General features: G+C 38.7%; 2 protein-coding genes across 4 annotated transcripts in view; one reads left to right on the forward strand and one right to left on the reverse strand.

Moving 5' to 3' along the window:
* Positions 1 to 646: 646 nt before the first annotated feature.
* LOC111874922 (multifunctional protein ADE2) lies at positions 647 to 13823 on the reverse strand. The gene is made up of 8 exons (XM_023870796.2): positions 13586 to 13823; positions 12497 to 12700; positions 11070 to 11248; positions 9037 to 9241; positions 3699 to 3895; positions 2915 to 3065; positions 1859 to 2017; positions 647 to 922 (listed from the first exon to the last, which is right to left on the reverse strand). Exons 1-8 carry the CDS (start codon positions 13629 to 13631, stop codon positions 756 to 758), a joined length of 1308 nt encoding a protein of 435 aa, XP_023726564.1. The 5' UTR covers positions 13632 to 13823; the 3' UTR covers positions 647 to 755.
* Positions 13824 to 13924: 101 nt separating this feature from the next.
* Positions 13925 to 15690, forward strand: part of LOC111874921 (amidophosphoribosyltransferase) — a 29204-nt gene continuing 27438 nt past the window's right edge. Inside the window, exon 1 of one of the 3 annotated variants that reach the window (XM_023870795.1) lies at positions 13925 to 14010. The gene's annotated coding sequence lies outside the window, so the exon portion shown is untranslated. Of the gene's footprint in view, positions 14063 to 15690 lie in introns of all 3 variants that reach the window. The other 2 variants (XM_033755652.1, XM_033755651.1) reach the window with 2 other exon arrangements.

Below are 15690 nucleotides of genomic sequence, written 5' to 3' on the forward strand. Positions count from 1 at the left end.
CTAATAGTCTATTGTACGTCCCCCTTTAATTTCTACTGTCGCCATAACCTACTGATACTGGTGCCCGCTATCTCCCCTTTCTGCCAGCGAGGTCGGCTTTCTACTGGCAGTGGTACCCGATAATTCTCCCCTTTCTGCCAGCGAGGTTGGCCCTCTACTGGCATTGGTACCTGATAACTTCCCCATCTACTGGAGGCATTTGAAACTACTTGGGCGGGAAACATTTTTGCCTAATTTTGCTCAGAGGTCTCCTAGAGACATGAGGATCTTTTACGTGCCGTAAATCTACGACACGGGACCCACGGCTTAAAGTCCCTCCCGGAGGACTTGTTCCCTGAATTTTTCCACCCTTAAAAATTCCACGACCTCCGCCAGGTTTGAACCCGCGTACCTTGAGTCATGAGGTGGGAACGTTACCCCTAACTACGGAGGCCGCTTATGTTGAATCTAACTCAAGATGAAGAAAATTCCCCATAAAATAAATTTCTGTGGTTCAAATCAGAGAGTCCTAGGTCTTTATTTATGCCTCACAAAAATATAATTGGAATATTTTATCAGTTGAAAAAAATCAGTGCAGCTGCATCACTGCTATAACAATAATAATTCTCCTTGGGATACACGTTTTCATCAGTAATACAGTTTCAAATTTATACTAACTGTATCTTTATTTTTTGATTTTTTAAATTCATTTAACATTAAAATGTAATAAGCATTCATACAAAAGCTGCAATCAAATGTCAAAAGTATGTATCCATTTACAGCTCCTTGTCTCGTATCATTTTGTCAGCCATCTTGAGAGTAAGGAAGTTGTTGAACTTCTTCACACGGAGTCGTGACCAAATGATGTGATCATGAAGGGCGTGGATTTGAGCAGCTGCAAGCGCTGCTGATTCTGGATTCACGACAGTTGTACATCCCAGCCCTTAGTACAGGAAAGACATGATATCAAGAAGCTGAAGTCTCAGTAAGGTAGGAAAGTAATGTCTCTAAAAACAAGAACATGTTTTTGTTGAACAAAACACTGAACTGTTAAACTTAAGCCTTTTATGTCATCAGAAGGCTTTCTTCCCATATGCATCCAGTCAGAAATCTGCTACAAATATGAATTGACACCTCTTCTGACGTTCACATATAGAAACAACATACTACAGATGCCTTATATGTTCCAAGTCTTTTTTAAATTTTTGCATAAATTACTTCATAACTGGTAGGAATGAGCCAGGAAATAAAAGGATGAGAAATAGTTAATCTTAAACGTATGGGAAATTTAAAACTAGAATAATTAAGCTGACCCTACAGACAATAAATCCTGATGAAAAATTTTTGCACTGGGCAACACTAAAAAATTCCACACAGTGATAGAGATAGCAAATGCTACATTTTATGTTAATAAACAGTGGTATGAAGAAATGTGTACAGAATTTACAAAAAGATTTGCATCACAAGATTATGAAACTCCTACATCATATGGTATATACCTATATATAAAATGTCTTCCATACATTAATAGAAACGGAGATTATTGATGCCTGTTCAAAATGTTTGCGACCCAGAAAAAACACCATGAAGGTTTTTGTACCTTAAGTTATATCTTTCCTCATTAACCTGAACTGCATGTGTCAAGATTGAAATGCACATATTTGTCAGAAAACATTTTAGAGTGAGCTGGAAGCAACATAAATTATCACACATTTCAAATTATTATTCTGGCATTTGCTAGGAGGAAAACCCATGAGAACCACTGTTAGAATGGCTGGTGTCCTCAGAGAAACTCAAACCAAGTACATTCTGAACACAAATCAGTTGCCTTAGTATTAAAACAACCTGTCAGTAAAATATTTGGAATAATAACACTCACCTGATGGTACATTAAGAGAGGACCATATGTCCTGAGTCACATTTTCTGGCCTCACTGGGGGACAGTTGATAACTGGAAAGCAGGTCTGTCCTGATATAACAGGCCCAAGGCCATTGCTTCTTCCAGCAACTGCAATCAGCACTACTTTCTCTTTGGCACCTGATAGCAAAAAACAAAATCAGCACTCACCATCAGTTTCAATATAACTTAAAACCCTTAACATAATTAAAAACTCATAAACATGCAAAGTTATCTCCTGTTCCTTTTTTCACCCTGGTTCCCTTATTGTTGTTTCTAAAACTTGAAATTTAATTTGAATTTGTCTGAGCATCAAATCAAACCTACTGTTCTATGTGACATCTTATGTACTTTTACCTATTAAGCTTGGGAAACTGTATTGTGATCAAAGAAAACAAGTCAGCCATGTTTCATATTACTGTCCCTAAAGGAAGACAGAATATTTTGCAAAAATTCTCAGATTACTGTGGTCATTTATAATATTATAAATTAGTGATGTACAACACACACCAAATTTTGGGGCAGTTCATTTATTTGTGTATTTAAGTAGCTATTTTGAAAATTTTGTCTAGTATACTTAAACTCGTTGTGAACTACAGAAAAGTAATGTGTAGATACTGTGAAGAATTAATGATATATATGGACTGAATGTAATTACTGGAATAATATTTTTAATTACACGCTTACAATTAGACCTCTACTTCTTTGTTATGTCACAATAATTTCATACTGTGTAGCAGTGGATTGATGGGATGTCAGCATATAATGAAAATAACAGAGAGACATGTCAGCTGAGATAGCGCTTGTCAGTAAGGTTTGATTCCTGGCAGACTACATCTGGTATTTATCCACCCTCCTTTTGTCAATGGGTAACAGCAGTTCTTATTCTGGGGCAAAATTTGGCCAAGGAATGAAGCTGACCAGTCACCTTTGTTATGTGCAGAGCTCTAGCATGTGAGTAACTTACCTTCATGGCATGATACTCAGGCTCTGAGCACAAGCTTACCTTCACAGACAGACAAAAGATTACCCACACACCTTCATACTCTGCCAGTATTTGGAGCGTCCCTTCTGTTCCCTTGTGAGCAGATGTTACTCGTAACTGGCAAATCAAACCCAGTTCTTTGCAATGTTTGCCAATCTTAATACAATATTCTTCATCTGATGATGAACCCATCAACACTACAACCTTCAAAAGAGAGGCATCATTTAAAAAAAATCACATAAATGTTCACTGTGCATTGAAATATAACACTTTGTGGCATTATCTCTCAACCACCATTTGCATAGAGAAGAAAAACAGTACTTGTTTAGTTAGTGTGACAAAACAGTGCTTCATCATAAAACTCTCATTTCTCAGTGACAGCCAATAATAGGTAGTAATTCTCCCTGGTATATAGTTAAGAGTTGTAATACGCAGTTAAAGAAATGCACATAAAGTTTGAATAAATATGGGAAGATGTTTGAAAAATTATGGCTGTACAAAGTAATTTAACTGTGAAACGCAACGATTTTACTTTATTTCTCATTTCCTAAGCCCATACTTTCATAAACAACTTCAATTCAGTTAATGAGCACTGAAGTACAAAAGTTATTAACGAAGCTTATAACTGCTCATGTATCACCAGCAGCTTTCCATGTAAGTTCTCCCAAGATATCTTCCTTTTGCTTGGCAGTAGAGAACCCAGAACAGGATTCCAGAGGGAGACGTTCTAAGAATATGGTTTCTCCAGTTCGCTCTGTAATTCTCCACGAGTTCTGTGAGTAAGTGTATGGTGCCTCATGATTATATATGTATAGTGTATACTGTAATCATAATTACACGAGAACTTGGAGGTGGAATTAGATGATCAAGTTGGTCAGCAACCCACTTGAAGTTACGTTTCACAGTGTCCAAATCTTCTTCAGTGACTGTGCTCAAATTACGGTACACTTGCTTATCTTTCATAAGCCTTTTGTCTCCTGAAGGCCAAAGGCGCCACGAATCACTGTCAATAACATCAGCCACCAGAATATCACCTGAATATAAAAAAAATCTATTGTTAGATTTTAATTTTGAGAACTTGTTTTATTTTAAATTATTAACTTGGTTTCTCAACCCCATTGCTATAGGCCATACAACAACTGCCTGGCTTGTTCCATAAAAATGTAATGACATTTACAGGATAGTGTGGTAAACAGAAAGTGCTGACAAAACAATTCTGCACAGTTGTGTCATGTCTTCAACATATCTATTAATTACATGCAATAAGTGCTATGCATCCGAATGTGACTCATTAGTTCAGTCAGCTCACCGACAGGAAAAAGGCATTAGTTGGTTAAGAAAAGACATAGTATTTCACTCCTGCGCTTAAAGGATGCAGACACATTGCTTTCTAATGTATCTGAATCATTGCAACCATGTTAATATGTGTGAATGGTCAAGGAAGTCACCATTGTCCTTAAGATAGACAAAGCAGATTCCTGTAAAACACTGGTGACCACCTGCGAAATTACTGCCATAACCCAGAAGACTGAGGCAGAGGGATCCTCCAAAACGTTAGTAACCATGTAAACTATGCAATATCACAAACCAATAGATAATCTACATTTTCACCACTGTGAAACTTCAGATCTCATCTGTTTCTTAAGTACCGTATTTACGCATGTATAGGCCGCACATATTTTGCCAAAAATTCAAGAGGAAAACTGGGGTGCGGCTTGTATTCGAAATATTCGAAATCACACTTCATTTAAAAAAAATTATATTCATAATTAGTAATACAGGGTGTTCAAAGATTGAGGAAACCGGGGCAGCAGTGTAGAGCGGATGGAACGTTTCTCCGAGACTACTGTGCCCCTCCCTGCTAGCAAGAGTGCAGTCGTGTCGCTGATACCCTTACATCAGTTTCTGTACATGCACACATTTATAAGAATACTGTAAAAAGATAACACAAACTTACCGTGCTTTATAACAGGTGCTGAAAGTGACCCCCTTCTGCTTGCAAACATGCTTCGCATCGCATGAATAAATTATGCGACACTTTCTGAAGTTGGTCCACGGTAATTGAACCATATTACTGTTCATCACTTGACTCGTTACTGTCGATGTCGCTCTCGCTCGAAGTTTCGCTGTCAGGTGATGTCAGCCATACAGCGTCATCTTCAGTCCCGTCCATTGCGTTGGAAATGGATGTGACTTTAAAACTTTTGGAAACCATTTCTTCTGGTATGGTGTTCCATGCAGCCACAATCCACTCACACATTTGACTTAATGAAGGTTTCTTCAATCGTCCAGTCGGCGTCATCTCCGTGGAACCGCATCTCCAGTCCCGGTAAAAGCGCCGCAAATGAGACTTGAAAGGACGGTTTATTGACACGTCAAGTGGTTGTAACATGCCAGTCATCCCCCCTGGTATCACAACCATATCACTTTTCTCCTGCCTCATCTTCACTTTCACATTTTCAGTTAAATGGCTTCGAAAACTGTCAACCACTAACATTGACCGCTGACGTAAAAGTGCGCCTGGGCGCCGAAACCACACTGATTTCAACCAATCCAGATAGAGCTCTTCTGTCATCCATCCTTTTTCTTGAACTCTCACCAAAATTCCCGGTGGAAGCTTTTCTTTCGGCAATGTTTTGCGTTTGAAGATTACAAATGGTGGTAGTTTGTTTCCATCAGCAGTGATACCAAGCATTACGGTACACCGCTGCTTTTCTGCTCCTGCAGTCCGCACATGCACTGTTTTTTCGCCTGCTTTGTTCACTGTACTTTCACCCGGCATTTCAAAGAACACAGGAGTTTCATCAACATTTCCAATAGCTCCCATGGTGTAGTTGTGCGTCTTTCTTAATTTCAGGACATGTTTTTGAAATGCAAGCAGTTTCTCCTGGTATGTGTCGGGAAGGCGCTGCGCTATTGACGTCCGTCGCCGAATTACAAGATCATGTCGGGCTATAAAGTGCCTTGCCCATCCATAACTTCCCTTAAATTCATTACGAGGAATTTTCATTCTGTCTGCTATTTTGAGGCCTTCAAATTGAATCATTTCCACAGACACTGAAAATCCATCCGCCCGTGTATTACGCGCGTATTGCAAAAGTTTATTTTCAAGTTCTGGAAATTTAGCTTTCTTTCCGCGGAAAGATTGTCGATTTGTGACTTTTTTTCAAGGGCATCTTTCGTTAGTATCCATCTTCGCACATTTTTTTCGTCAACGTCGAATTTTCTCCCTGCTGCTCGATTTCCGTGTTCTTGTGCGTAACGCACCATTTGAAGTTTAAATTTAGACGTATAACCTGCTCTTACTCGACCCATGTTTCACTCAGAATTAACCAGGCAAGTCAAGTAAAGGCGAAAAGGTTATAACTCTCCCCCGCAATGCCTTTGTTCCGAGCGGTACCGTTATTTTCGCTAGGTGCGAACTTAGGAATGTTAAACGTTGCCAAATTTCGAAATAATTTCTACTCCTGAAATAATATTCCAAGAAAATTATTGTTCCTATAATTTCTGTCTGAAAATTGTGCTGCGGCCTATACATGCGTAAATACGGTATATATGAATTTGCATGGTGCCAGTTAAAAGAAAAAACATTACTGTTACTATCCACCTGTACATTCCGCTCTGCACACAAAGCTTAATTTTAATGTTCTTTGCATTAATTGCCTCAGAAGCATTAAATCTCAGTCCAAAATGGACAATAAAAAAAATGTATATAAAATTCTGAATTTGGACTTCAAACATGAAGTGCTTGTGTTTGCATTGATTTTTAATAGAATGTAATATTTGGACAGCAAATCCATAGTATTAAATGCTACGTAGGTCATACCGAAAGTCATGAGCAACTTTTTTTTGCATGCAACCTGGGAACAGCAGATGAAAGAGAGTATGGTGGTAGGTGGAACCAGCTGTTGTGTTAACCTTGAGTGTCTTATTACGTCAATAGCTTGCATCACGTGACCAGTATCACTCCTAACAAAATGGCCAACAGCGAAAAGCCATCACCTCAGAACTGCTGCAGAGATATCGACACGAAGGCGATTTTTTGCTCTGTATTGTGACAGGTGACGAAAGCTGGTTTCACCATTTCAAGCCTGAAACGAAACAGCAGAGTATGGAATGGCACCATTTGCATTCTCCGTCAAAAAAGAAGGCAAACACAGTGCCATGTGCTATGTGATGGGCACAGTCCTCTGGGATGCAGAGGGGTTTATTCTGGCTGAATTCCTGGAACCTGGGCAAACCATCAATGCTGCTCGTTATGTCCAGATGCTGCACAAGCTCCGTCATGCATTGCGCGAGACATCAGGGACGAAACATTATCATCCTGCATGACGCTTGCCCCCACGCCACTCGCCTCACATTGGAAGCAATTGCAAAGATGGGGTGGGAAGTTGTTCCACACCCCTCCTATAACCCAGATCTGGCACCCTCCGACTACCATCTTTTTGGATTTGTGAAGGATCAGCTCCATGGACAACGTTTTGAGACAAGGGAGGCAATTCAGAAAGCAGCATGTCAGTGTCTTCGGATGGTAGGAACGGAATTTTACAGAATGGGAATTTTCAAACTCCCAGAACGCTGGGAAAAATGTGTACAAAGAAGCGGCGATTATGTGGAAAAATAAAGAAAGTCTGTAGATTGAGGTGGTGTATTTGGTTTGTCAATAATAAAGCATGTTACTTTACAGAAAATTGTTGCTCATGACTTCAGTACGGCCCTTGTATTTTGAAGCATTTTTATTGAAGGTAAAAACTGATGTTTTAGACGAATTCAGTATTCAATAGATCAAAACATGTTTGAGATGAACTTTTGCCCATCTGAATGGGATAACTATTTCTTTAATGTAACACATTTTGGGAAAATGAATTTCAAAGCCTAAAATATATTTACTGTCAATCTGATCCATCTACTGGCAGTAATATGAAATACACTTGTTGACGAGAGGTCCTTCCTCGACTATATGGACAAACATAATTAAACAGTTTGAAGATCTCGACTTTGAAACATATCTCATTAATATCTATTACGCTAAATAAAACTTAGCAAGGAATGTATTTGGAAGACCTGTGTACCTGAAATTTTCAGTTTTTGCAAGTTGTTTTATGGGCCCTTTCATGAAGAAACATGATATGGTATATGCTGGCACAATTTCAAGAAGTCATTCTGAATGTTTAATTCCCAGATAATAATTGTTTACTAGTCTGTGTTCATAGGGTTTCCTCTCTGACCTTTCTGCCTGTATATCTGACCTGGACAAAGGTCAAGCGGATATTTTCCTCTGATAGTAGGAGCATGACATCTTTGCTGTTGGGCGCGATACAGTTTTATGTCTTGTCATCAAGTCAATTGATTTCACTGCTGCTGATTATACCAGCTGGTGTGAATACCGCACATTTATCAAATCTGAAGCATTTAGTACTTGACCTGAAGACAGATACTCAAGGTCAGAAAGTTAATTCCTTTCAACTCATTTTAAAAATCTGTGTAAATTAAAGGGAAATTATTCAGGTACACTAAAAAATTCTAATTCAAACACTGCATTCAAGTGCTCATGTATGTTGTTTTAATTTCAAAGGTCTGTTATCAAGTCCCAAGGTATTATGAGTTGAAATGCGTACACTATTTTCCTCAGGGCTCCTAAAATAATATGCTATGCATTTCAACAGTTAAGTTCCACTCGCCTATTGAAGAAGCTTTCCTGTCAGAATATGTCACTTTAATGAAACCTTTTATTCGAGTCTCACTTGAGAAATGTATCTCATATTAAACAGTTCCTTGAAATGTATGATGCTGGAGAAGTGCTATTTCTTAACTCCATTCCTTCCATCAAGATTCAGTTTAATCTCTTCACACCATTATATTTTATGAAATAAATAATTTTCTGAACACTGCTTTTGGGGGGGGGGAGACTGTAGTTTGATAGATAGGAGATGGAAGCATAAAGTTTTTATGGCTCATAATTTCTTCAGTATGTACAAATCAACATGCATCATTTGACCAGACAGGCTTAATTCCAAGCCACTTTTTACATCCATTCTGAGCACACCTCTTTGTGACATGCAGGATAATTTATAATTTTTTATTGCAGAACTAGCTCATATCATACATCAAGAATACATTACATTATATGAATATAAACGGAAAATTTGTTTTAATGCAAGCAGAAGTACGGTACCTAGTGAAGATATCCCAAATTCAATTTTCATGTCAATGAGGGCACAATCCCTTGCTGCCCATGCTTTCTCTAGCACTTCAAATATGACCAGTGCAGTCCGTCGCATGATTTCCACCTCATCCTGTCTAATTGTAAGTCCATTCAACTTGAACTGTGCTGATACAATCTGCTCATCTGACCACTGTGGGTCATGGTTTGCATCATCCTACAACAGTCACACAGCAACACCAGAAAGACATTACCACATAAAACATCTATACTTTACACTTTCATCCTGGAAACAAGATGGTAAAGCATACTCAAATCTGGAGCCCACACATCGAAACATATTTTGCTACCTTCTACTAAATGTTGAAGGGTGCCTCTCCAACTTTGTATTTGTGCATTCCTGGTTAAAATTTAGACCTAGACACCAGATAATCCTGACTGTAAACTTTATGGTTCTCCTCAGTCTTTCCAAGCACCCACTGAAGTGGCACCTAAAATGATATATAATCACTTGCCTCACTGCAGTTTATTATTCACTAATCATCCTGTCATTCAACACCATGGAGCTGTACCCTTCTGGAGGAGCTGCCAATTTTGCAGCTACTCAAGAATTTCCCAGCATTTTATGGAACCTGAAGGTTCATTACTGTGTTCACAAGAGCCCTCCACTGGTCCCAATCCTGAGCCAGATCAATTCAATCAATACCATCCCATCCTATCTTCCCAGTGGTCTCTTTCCTTCTGGCTTTCCCACCAACATCCTATATGCATTCGTCTCCCACATTCGTGCTACATGCCCTGCCCACCTCATCCTCCTTGACTTAATCATTCTAATTATACTTGGAGAAGAGTATACAACTTATGAAGCTCCTCATTATGCAGTTTTCTCCAACCTCCTGTCACTTCATCTCTCTTCAGTCCAAATATTCTCCTCAACACCCTGTTCTCGAACACCCTCAGTCTATGATCTTCCCTCAATGTCAGAGACCAAGTTTCACACCCATACAGAACCGCAGGCAAAATTAGTTTTGTATATTCTATTTTTTTATGTTTTTGGACAGCAGACGAGAAGACAAAAGGTTCTGGACTGAATGGTAGCAAGCATTACCTGGGTTCAGTACCATATTATTTATAAAGCTGTGCTAAATAAACCAAGAATATCTGCAATCCCATGTATCTCAGTGGTCTTCATGGTTATTTATTGTGCATATACTAATTGTCTGTCAATCCATCACAACACAGCAACTCACAGAATCTCTTTCACATTAACTGTCTATAATGAGTTCATTGATTTCAGTGGTATCTCACTACATGTTTCGGCTTATGACAAGCCATCATCAGGCAGATATACACTAAATATTTATTGCACATAAAAATCACATTACAGATATTTCAGTCAAATTATTTTACCTTGTGCTGCAGTAATTATTTACCTTACTAAAAATGTCTGAAACAGAAGAGTTAAATACGTTCATGCAACCACTAAAAACTCTAGGCCAGGTATAATCGTTTGCTCCATCAGCCAATCTTGAGACTGTTAATAAAGTTTACATGAGATTCATCTAAATTAGGGAGTTATGTTGCATTGATGGGAACCAATGTTAAACTCACCTAATAATTTTGTTTTTGTTTTTTTTTCAGTGTAGCATCTCACAAATTTCACTGAAAACCATTAGCTCAGATGGTACAGTCACTAGGTCGCAGGCTGATAACCGAGTAACTGGGGTTAAACTCCCAGCATAGGCCAGAGATTTTTGTCTTTTGACACAATGTGGACTTGCTCTGCCACCCACCCAGCCTCCTATCCAGTGGGTACTGTGGTATTTTTCCCAGGGTATGTGGGCAGGGCATGAAACTGGAGCTATGCATCCTTTCCCCCATGTCACTATGGCATGGTACTTAATTAGGCATGGGGAAAACCCTACTTTTATTTTCCTTTTGTAGCTGTAATATGCAGACATACAGCTGCAACCACCCCACAGTGTGATCCATTTGAAGCACTTGATGAGAAGGCATTAAATGTAACAAATTATAAAAATAATTACTTTGTAAAATGTTTCCTGTAGTGGAGGACTGAAGCGAAAACCTTCAGGCACACCAGGATGCCTCTTGAGAAAGGATCCCGTTGCTAAGCGACGTGTTACCCACTCAATAGGAACCATCTCACATTTTTTTGCTATGAAGGATTTCTCTCCCGTATGCTTCACATACGCAGTCTTCAGTCCTGTATAATACAGCAATATTGGTCACTCCACAAGTCATTTTCTATTGGCATTAAAATTAAACTTATTAATGTACAAAGGCAGCAGCATCATCATCATCATCACGTGAAATAAATATCTTTACACTCTCCAGTCACAACTGTTATCAGTCTGAACGTCACAATTCAGTAAATCACTTCTAGATGTTAACACTGTAAATTCGCACACACTAATAAATGCATATATGAGATCTGGTATTTTCATGGTCATGAAACTGGGTTATGAAAGCACAGTCTTGTAGCTGTCATAACCCAGACGACCACCATGTGATACAAGCTTATATGCCCTTACACTGTACCGTTGCTTTTCTCTGGTAAACCTGTACAATCTCAAAGAGCTGTCAGCTGGTCCAAATATTCAGAGTTTGAGGAATAATGAAGCTAATATATTTACAAGTTACTCACCAAATGCTTGTTCACAGAAGTCAAATGGTAAAATGATAAATTACCTGACAAATTATAAATATACAACAGTTATTAATATTTTAAGAAGATGGCACATTAGTGCCGAAACATGTAGTGAAGAGAAAGGTGAAATTGTGTGCACTGTAAGACGGTTGGTACAAATACACATCATGAATGTGAATCAGTGCAACAGGACGCTAAAATATAACATTATTTTAAGAATTTGTGTTCATGTTGCTTCAGTCATTGTCCTAGTTCCTGGATCAAGGTGTCACAAGTCCGGCTTCGCAAACCCTGAAGTATCCCTTTTGTTCTTCACACTGATCTCATTTTAACCCCCTCAGCAAAGGGCTGTGGCATACAACGGCCAGGCAGAGTCATCTTCCATCCCCAATTGAAAGTGATGACACAGTTAAGTACAGCTTGCAGTAATGACATCACAAAAAAGTCTGGATGTTTTCAGAAACGCTGAACAAAATACTTGTTTGTCACAAAACAGTGAGAATCTAATCAGCTGTTTATATACTGTAAGAACCAAAGCATCCATATTAAAATACAGTGCAATGTGTCTGCTCCATGTTCAGAAAAGGCTCCAAGAATATAAATTCTTCAGTCTACTTCTTTCTCAAAATCACTCATCTTAATGCACTAGATGATGAGTGAATAACACCAAAATGTAAAATTTATACAACATACAAATGATGAGATTGTATAGGATTCATAATAATTAAACATATTTGATGAAATAAAAATAAATACATACAATAATTCACACTAAGTCATACTATGACAGGTTCTGGTACTAACCAAGAGAATTGAGGAACTCAAATACTTTTTTATTGGTCTGATTAGAGATAGCAGCCTTGCCCTCCAGGTCATGTGCTTTTTCTCCATCTCCTGCAGTAATACGGTCCTTGCTGACCACAATAACGAAGCCTGGGTTGTCTTTTAGGTGCCATACTTTCTTCGTTTTGCCCTCTATTACAAGCTCGCCAGTATTGTAATTATCCACTGCAAACATAAGGCATGCAATGAGTTTTCTAGATAGCGCTTTGGTGAATCAAATTTATGCATTATTGATGCCCAACTTCGTGACTTACTCTTCCACCTCAATGCAAGCTTGAAAAAATATCTCATTCTGTAAGAACCTTGTCATATTCCTGCTAACATAGAACAGACTGCCACTGCTTATTGCACACAACTGTTTCACATAAAACCAAACCTGAAGCAGATAAACATTAAGAGCAAATTTTTCCATAAGATTTCATGTCAGCTGTTAGTAGCAAATGCCACTATTGTTATTACATAAAGGGAATGGGAATGCAACACCCTTATGAGGCAAACAAATGCGTTACAATTTTGAAGCATAAACCTTACAAAAGAAATCACTTGCACAAGATTGAAAGATAATGTTAATATGGATGTTACGAGACCACACAGTCTGCATCGAACAGATGATCTTCAGAAACTGGTGGAAAACTGTGCAATTAACGTGAGTTGTAATCCCATAGGAAAGGATGCCACTGCATGTAAATGGAAGGAGTAATCGTTTTAATCTTTTTTGAATTTCATTAGACTGGTAGGCCAACCACCTACCTAACGCAGCTGACCATTTGTTACGGGTTCCTTCGGTATAGATGAATAATCATGAGTATGTCTAAAAATCTGAAACAGGTATTTATAACCTTACATCACATTACTTGTTTATATCAAGAGGCTGTTAGATTTTAAAAATCGGTCTACATTTCAAGGCCATGGAAATTTCCCTCAATGCACAATAGCGCGAAGGTTCATAATTCACAGTGGAATATTTTTGTTGTATATGTTGGCTATTACCACATGTACCATTTGCAGCGATCTGTAGCAATGCATTCACCCAATTTGAACAATACTTACCAACTCCTGGCGGCATTACCACCTTCAAACCTGGAACTGGGAGCATTATCACCAGTGACGACCCTAACAGAAGATTGAATTGTGTATTTACAACCAGCGTAAGCTCTGTTTTTTGGAATGCTTTCTTGATTTGTATCCTTTGTAATGCTACTGGTCGTCGTACTAACGCGTTCACTCCCTTACTGGTACTATGCTTCCAACCCCTAATCAGCAGCAATTAGTCTCCTTCTTTTCCTCACTTCAGCTACGATCTCTTCCACAAATCTTCCACAACAAACTTCTCGATCACGTGGTACCCCCTCCGTGGTATGGAATGTGTGGAGCAGGAGTAAGATAAGCCGTGAAGTCAACAAATTCGTGGAAGGCGAGGAGCTGCAGAGGCGACAGAGCACATGGTAGCTAACGTAGACAAGCGAAGTTAGGAAGTAAGTAGCTAATTACTTATTTTCCTAGTGAATAAGTTGGAGATTTTTATACGTAAGTACTATATTAACAAGTGTACTGTGAAAGTAGTTTATCGTGTCATGAGTTGTATTTTCAAATGCGGCATTTGGTATTCTGTAACAATTAGTAACCTGCCAGCCAACTTTTAATTATTCCCGGGCACATGTAGACCATGAACTTACTGCATGTACCAGGTGGTTTAAAAAAATTGACCGGAGGCTACATTTATTTATTCGCATTCTTGTGGCGTACTCTTTACATTCGTGTGTTCAGGCTGATCTAGTCTCTACATAAACAGACATTGATTGCACACACTGGACGGAATACCTGTGAAGCATTCATGACAAAGACAATTCCTAAACATGTCTAGGCCAAGGTTGTAAAAGGATGCTAATATTATGTGGAACTGAAATCGTTTGTGTGCCGCTCTTGTACCTGCAGTATTCTAAAAGCAACAAGTTTTTATATGCAGTTGTAAGGCATGATAAATAAAGGTTAAAAATTGGGAAAAAATGATGCTTAAAACTTAAAGTCAGTTCTGGTAGCGTAGCTGGTAGAGGGGTTATGCTGCAAGCCGGAAGGTCGCGCGTTCAAGTCCCGATGAGATGGCTGGATTTTTTTTTTTTTCAATTGACCAAATCCATCGAGTTGCACTATGGCCCTGGTGTTGATTCAGCCTCTAACAGAAATGAGAAATTAAATGGTTTTCCTGGGGAGTAAAGCGCTGCCGGCCCGTAAGGCTGACAACCTTACCGCCATGTTTGAGCTAATTGTGTAGATTAGTGCTGTCCAACGTTCTTGTGTACTCGGGCACAATTCACTGATGCCTATGGAGGTGCGGGCGCTACCACACACTACTACTACTACTACTACTACTACTACTACTACTACTACTACTACTACTACTACTACTACTACTACTACTACTACTAGTAATAATAATAATAAAATTTTTCGAAAATATTAACAGTACTCAGACGTTCAAAAATGTCTCTTGTCTTACAATTTGAATTAATATTAAAAATCGGCTCAATTATATGAGGTTACGGAGGGCGCCAGCAAAATATACCACGGGCGCCGCGTTGGACAGGGCTGGTGTAGATTGTCTAGATAGTGTTTCCCAACCTTTTTGATGCCGCGGACCCCCTGTACCGAATGTTAATTGACCACGGCCCCCATAAAACCCAAAATGGAAATTTTTTATATTTTGCATATCATGAAAGTGAAGCAGTAACTTACAATTTTACAACACTGAATGTGTCATTTATGACAATAAAATTCTGTTATAAATGGAGCTTATTCGGAAAATAACGAACATATCAGTTAGGCCTAATATTATGAATTTAACACTCACCTAATCAACGATCCACACTTTAACCGCCAATCCATATCTAAATAAGATCGTGAACAAACTGAAAATCAGAAGTTTCGTTGTGAACTCAATTATTTGAACAAGAGCAGAAAAACTGAATATTAAACCGAGAAAAAACACGCTTGTATAATATAAAAATCCACTGCATAAAAACTAAAGACACACGGGTTGTTCGCTCTGCCACTGAAATGAATAAGAAACGTGGTCAGTGGTCCCAGCTTTATTCCCAACCAAAGAGGGATGGATTTGGTGGGGAGAATGGTCAGACAGCAGGTAAGAAGGACAGCAG

The sequence above is a fragment of the Cryptotermes secundus genome, unplaced genomic scaffold (assembly GCF_002891405.2).
Source record: "Cryptotermes secundus unplaced genomic scaffold, Csec_1.0 scaffold595, whole genome shotgun sequence".
Taxonomy (NCBI): domain Eukaryota; kingdom Metazoa; phylum Arthropoda; class Insecta; order Blattodea; family Kalotermitidae; genus Cryptotermes; species Cryptotermes secundus.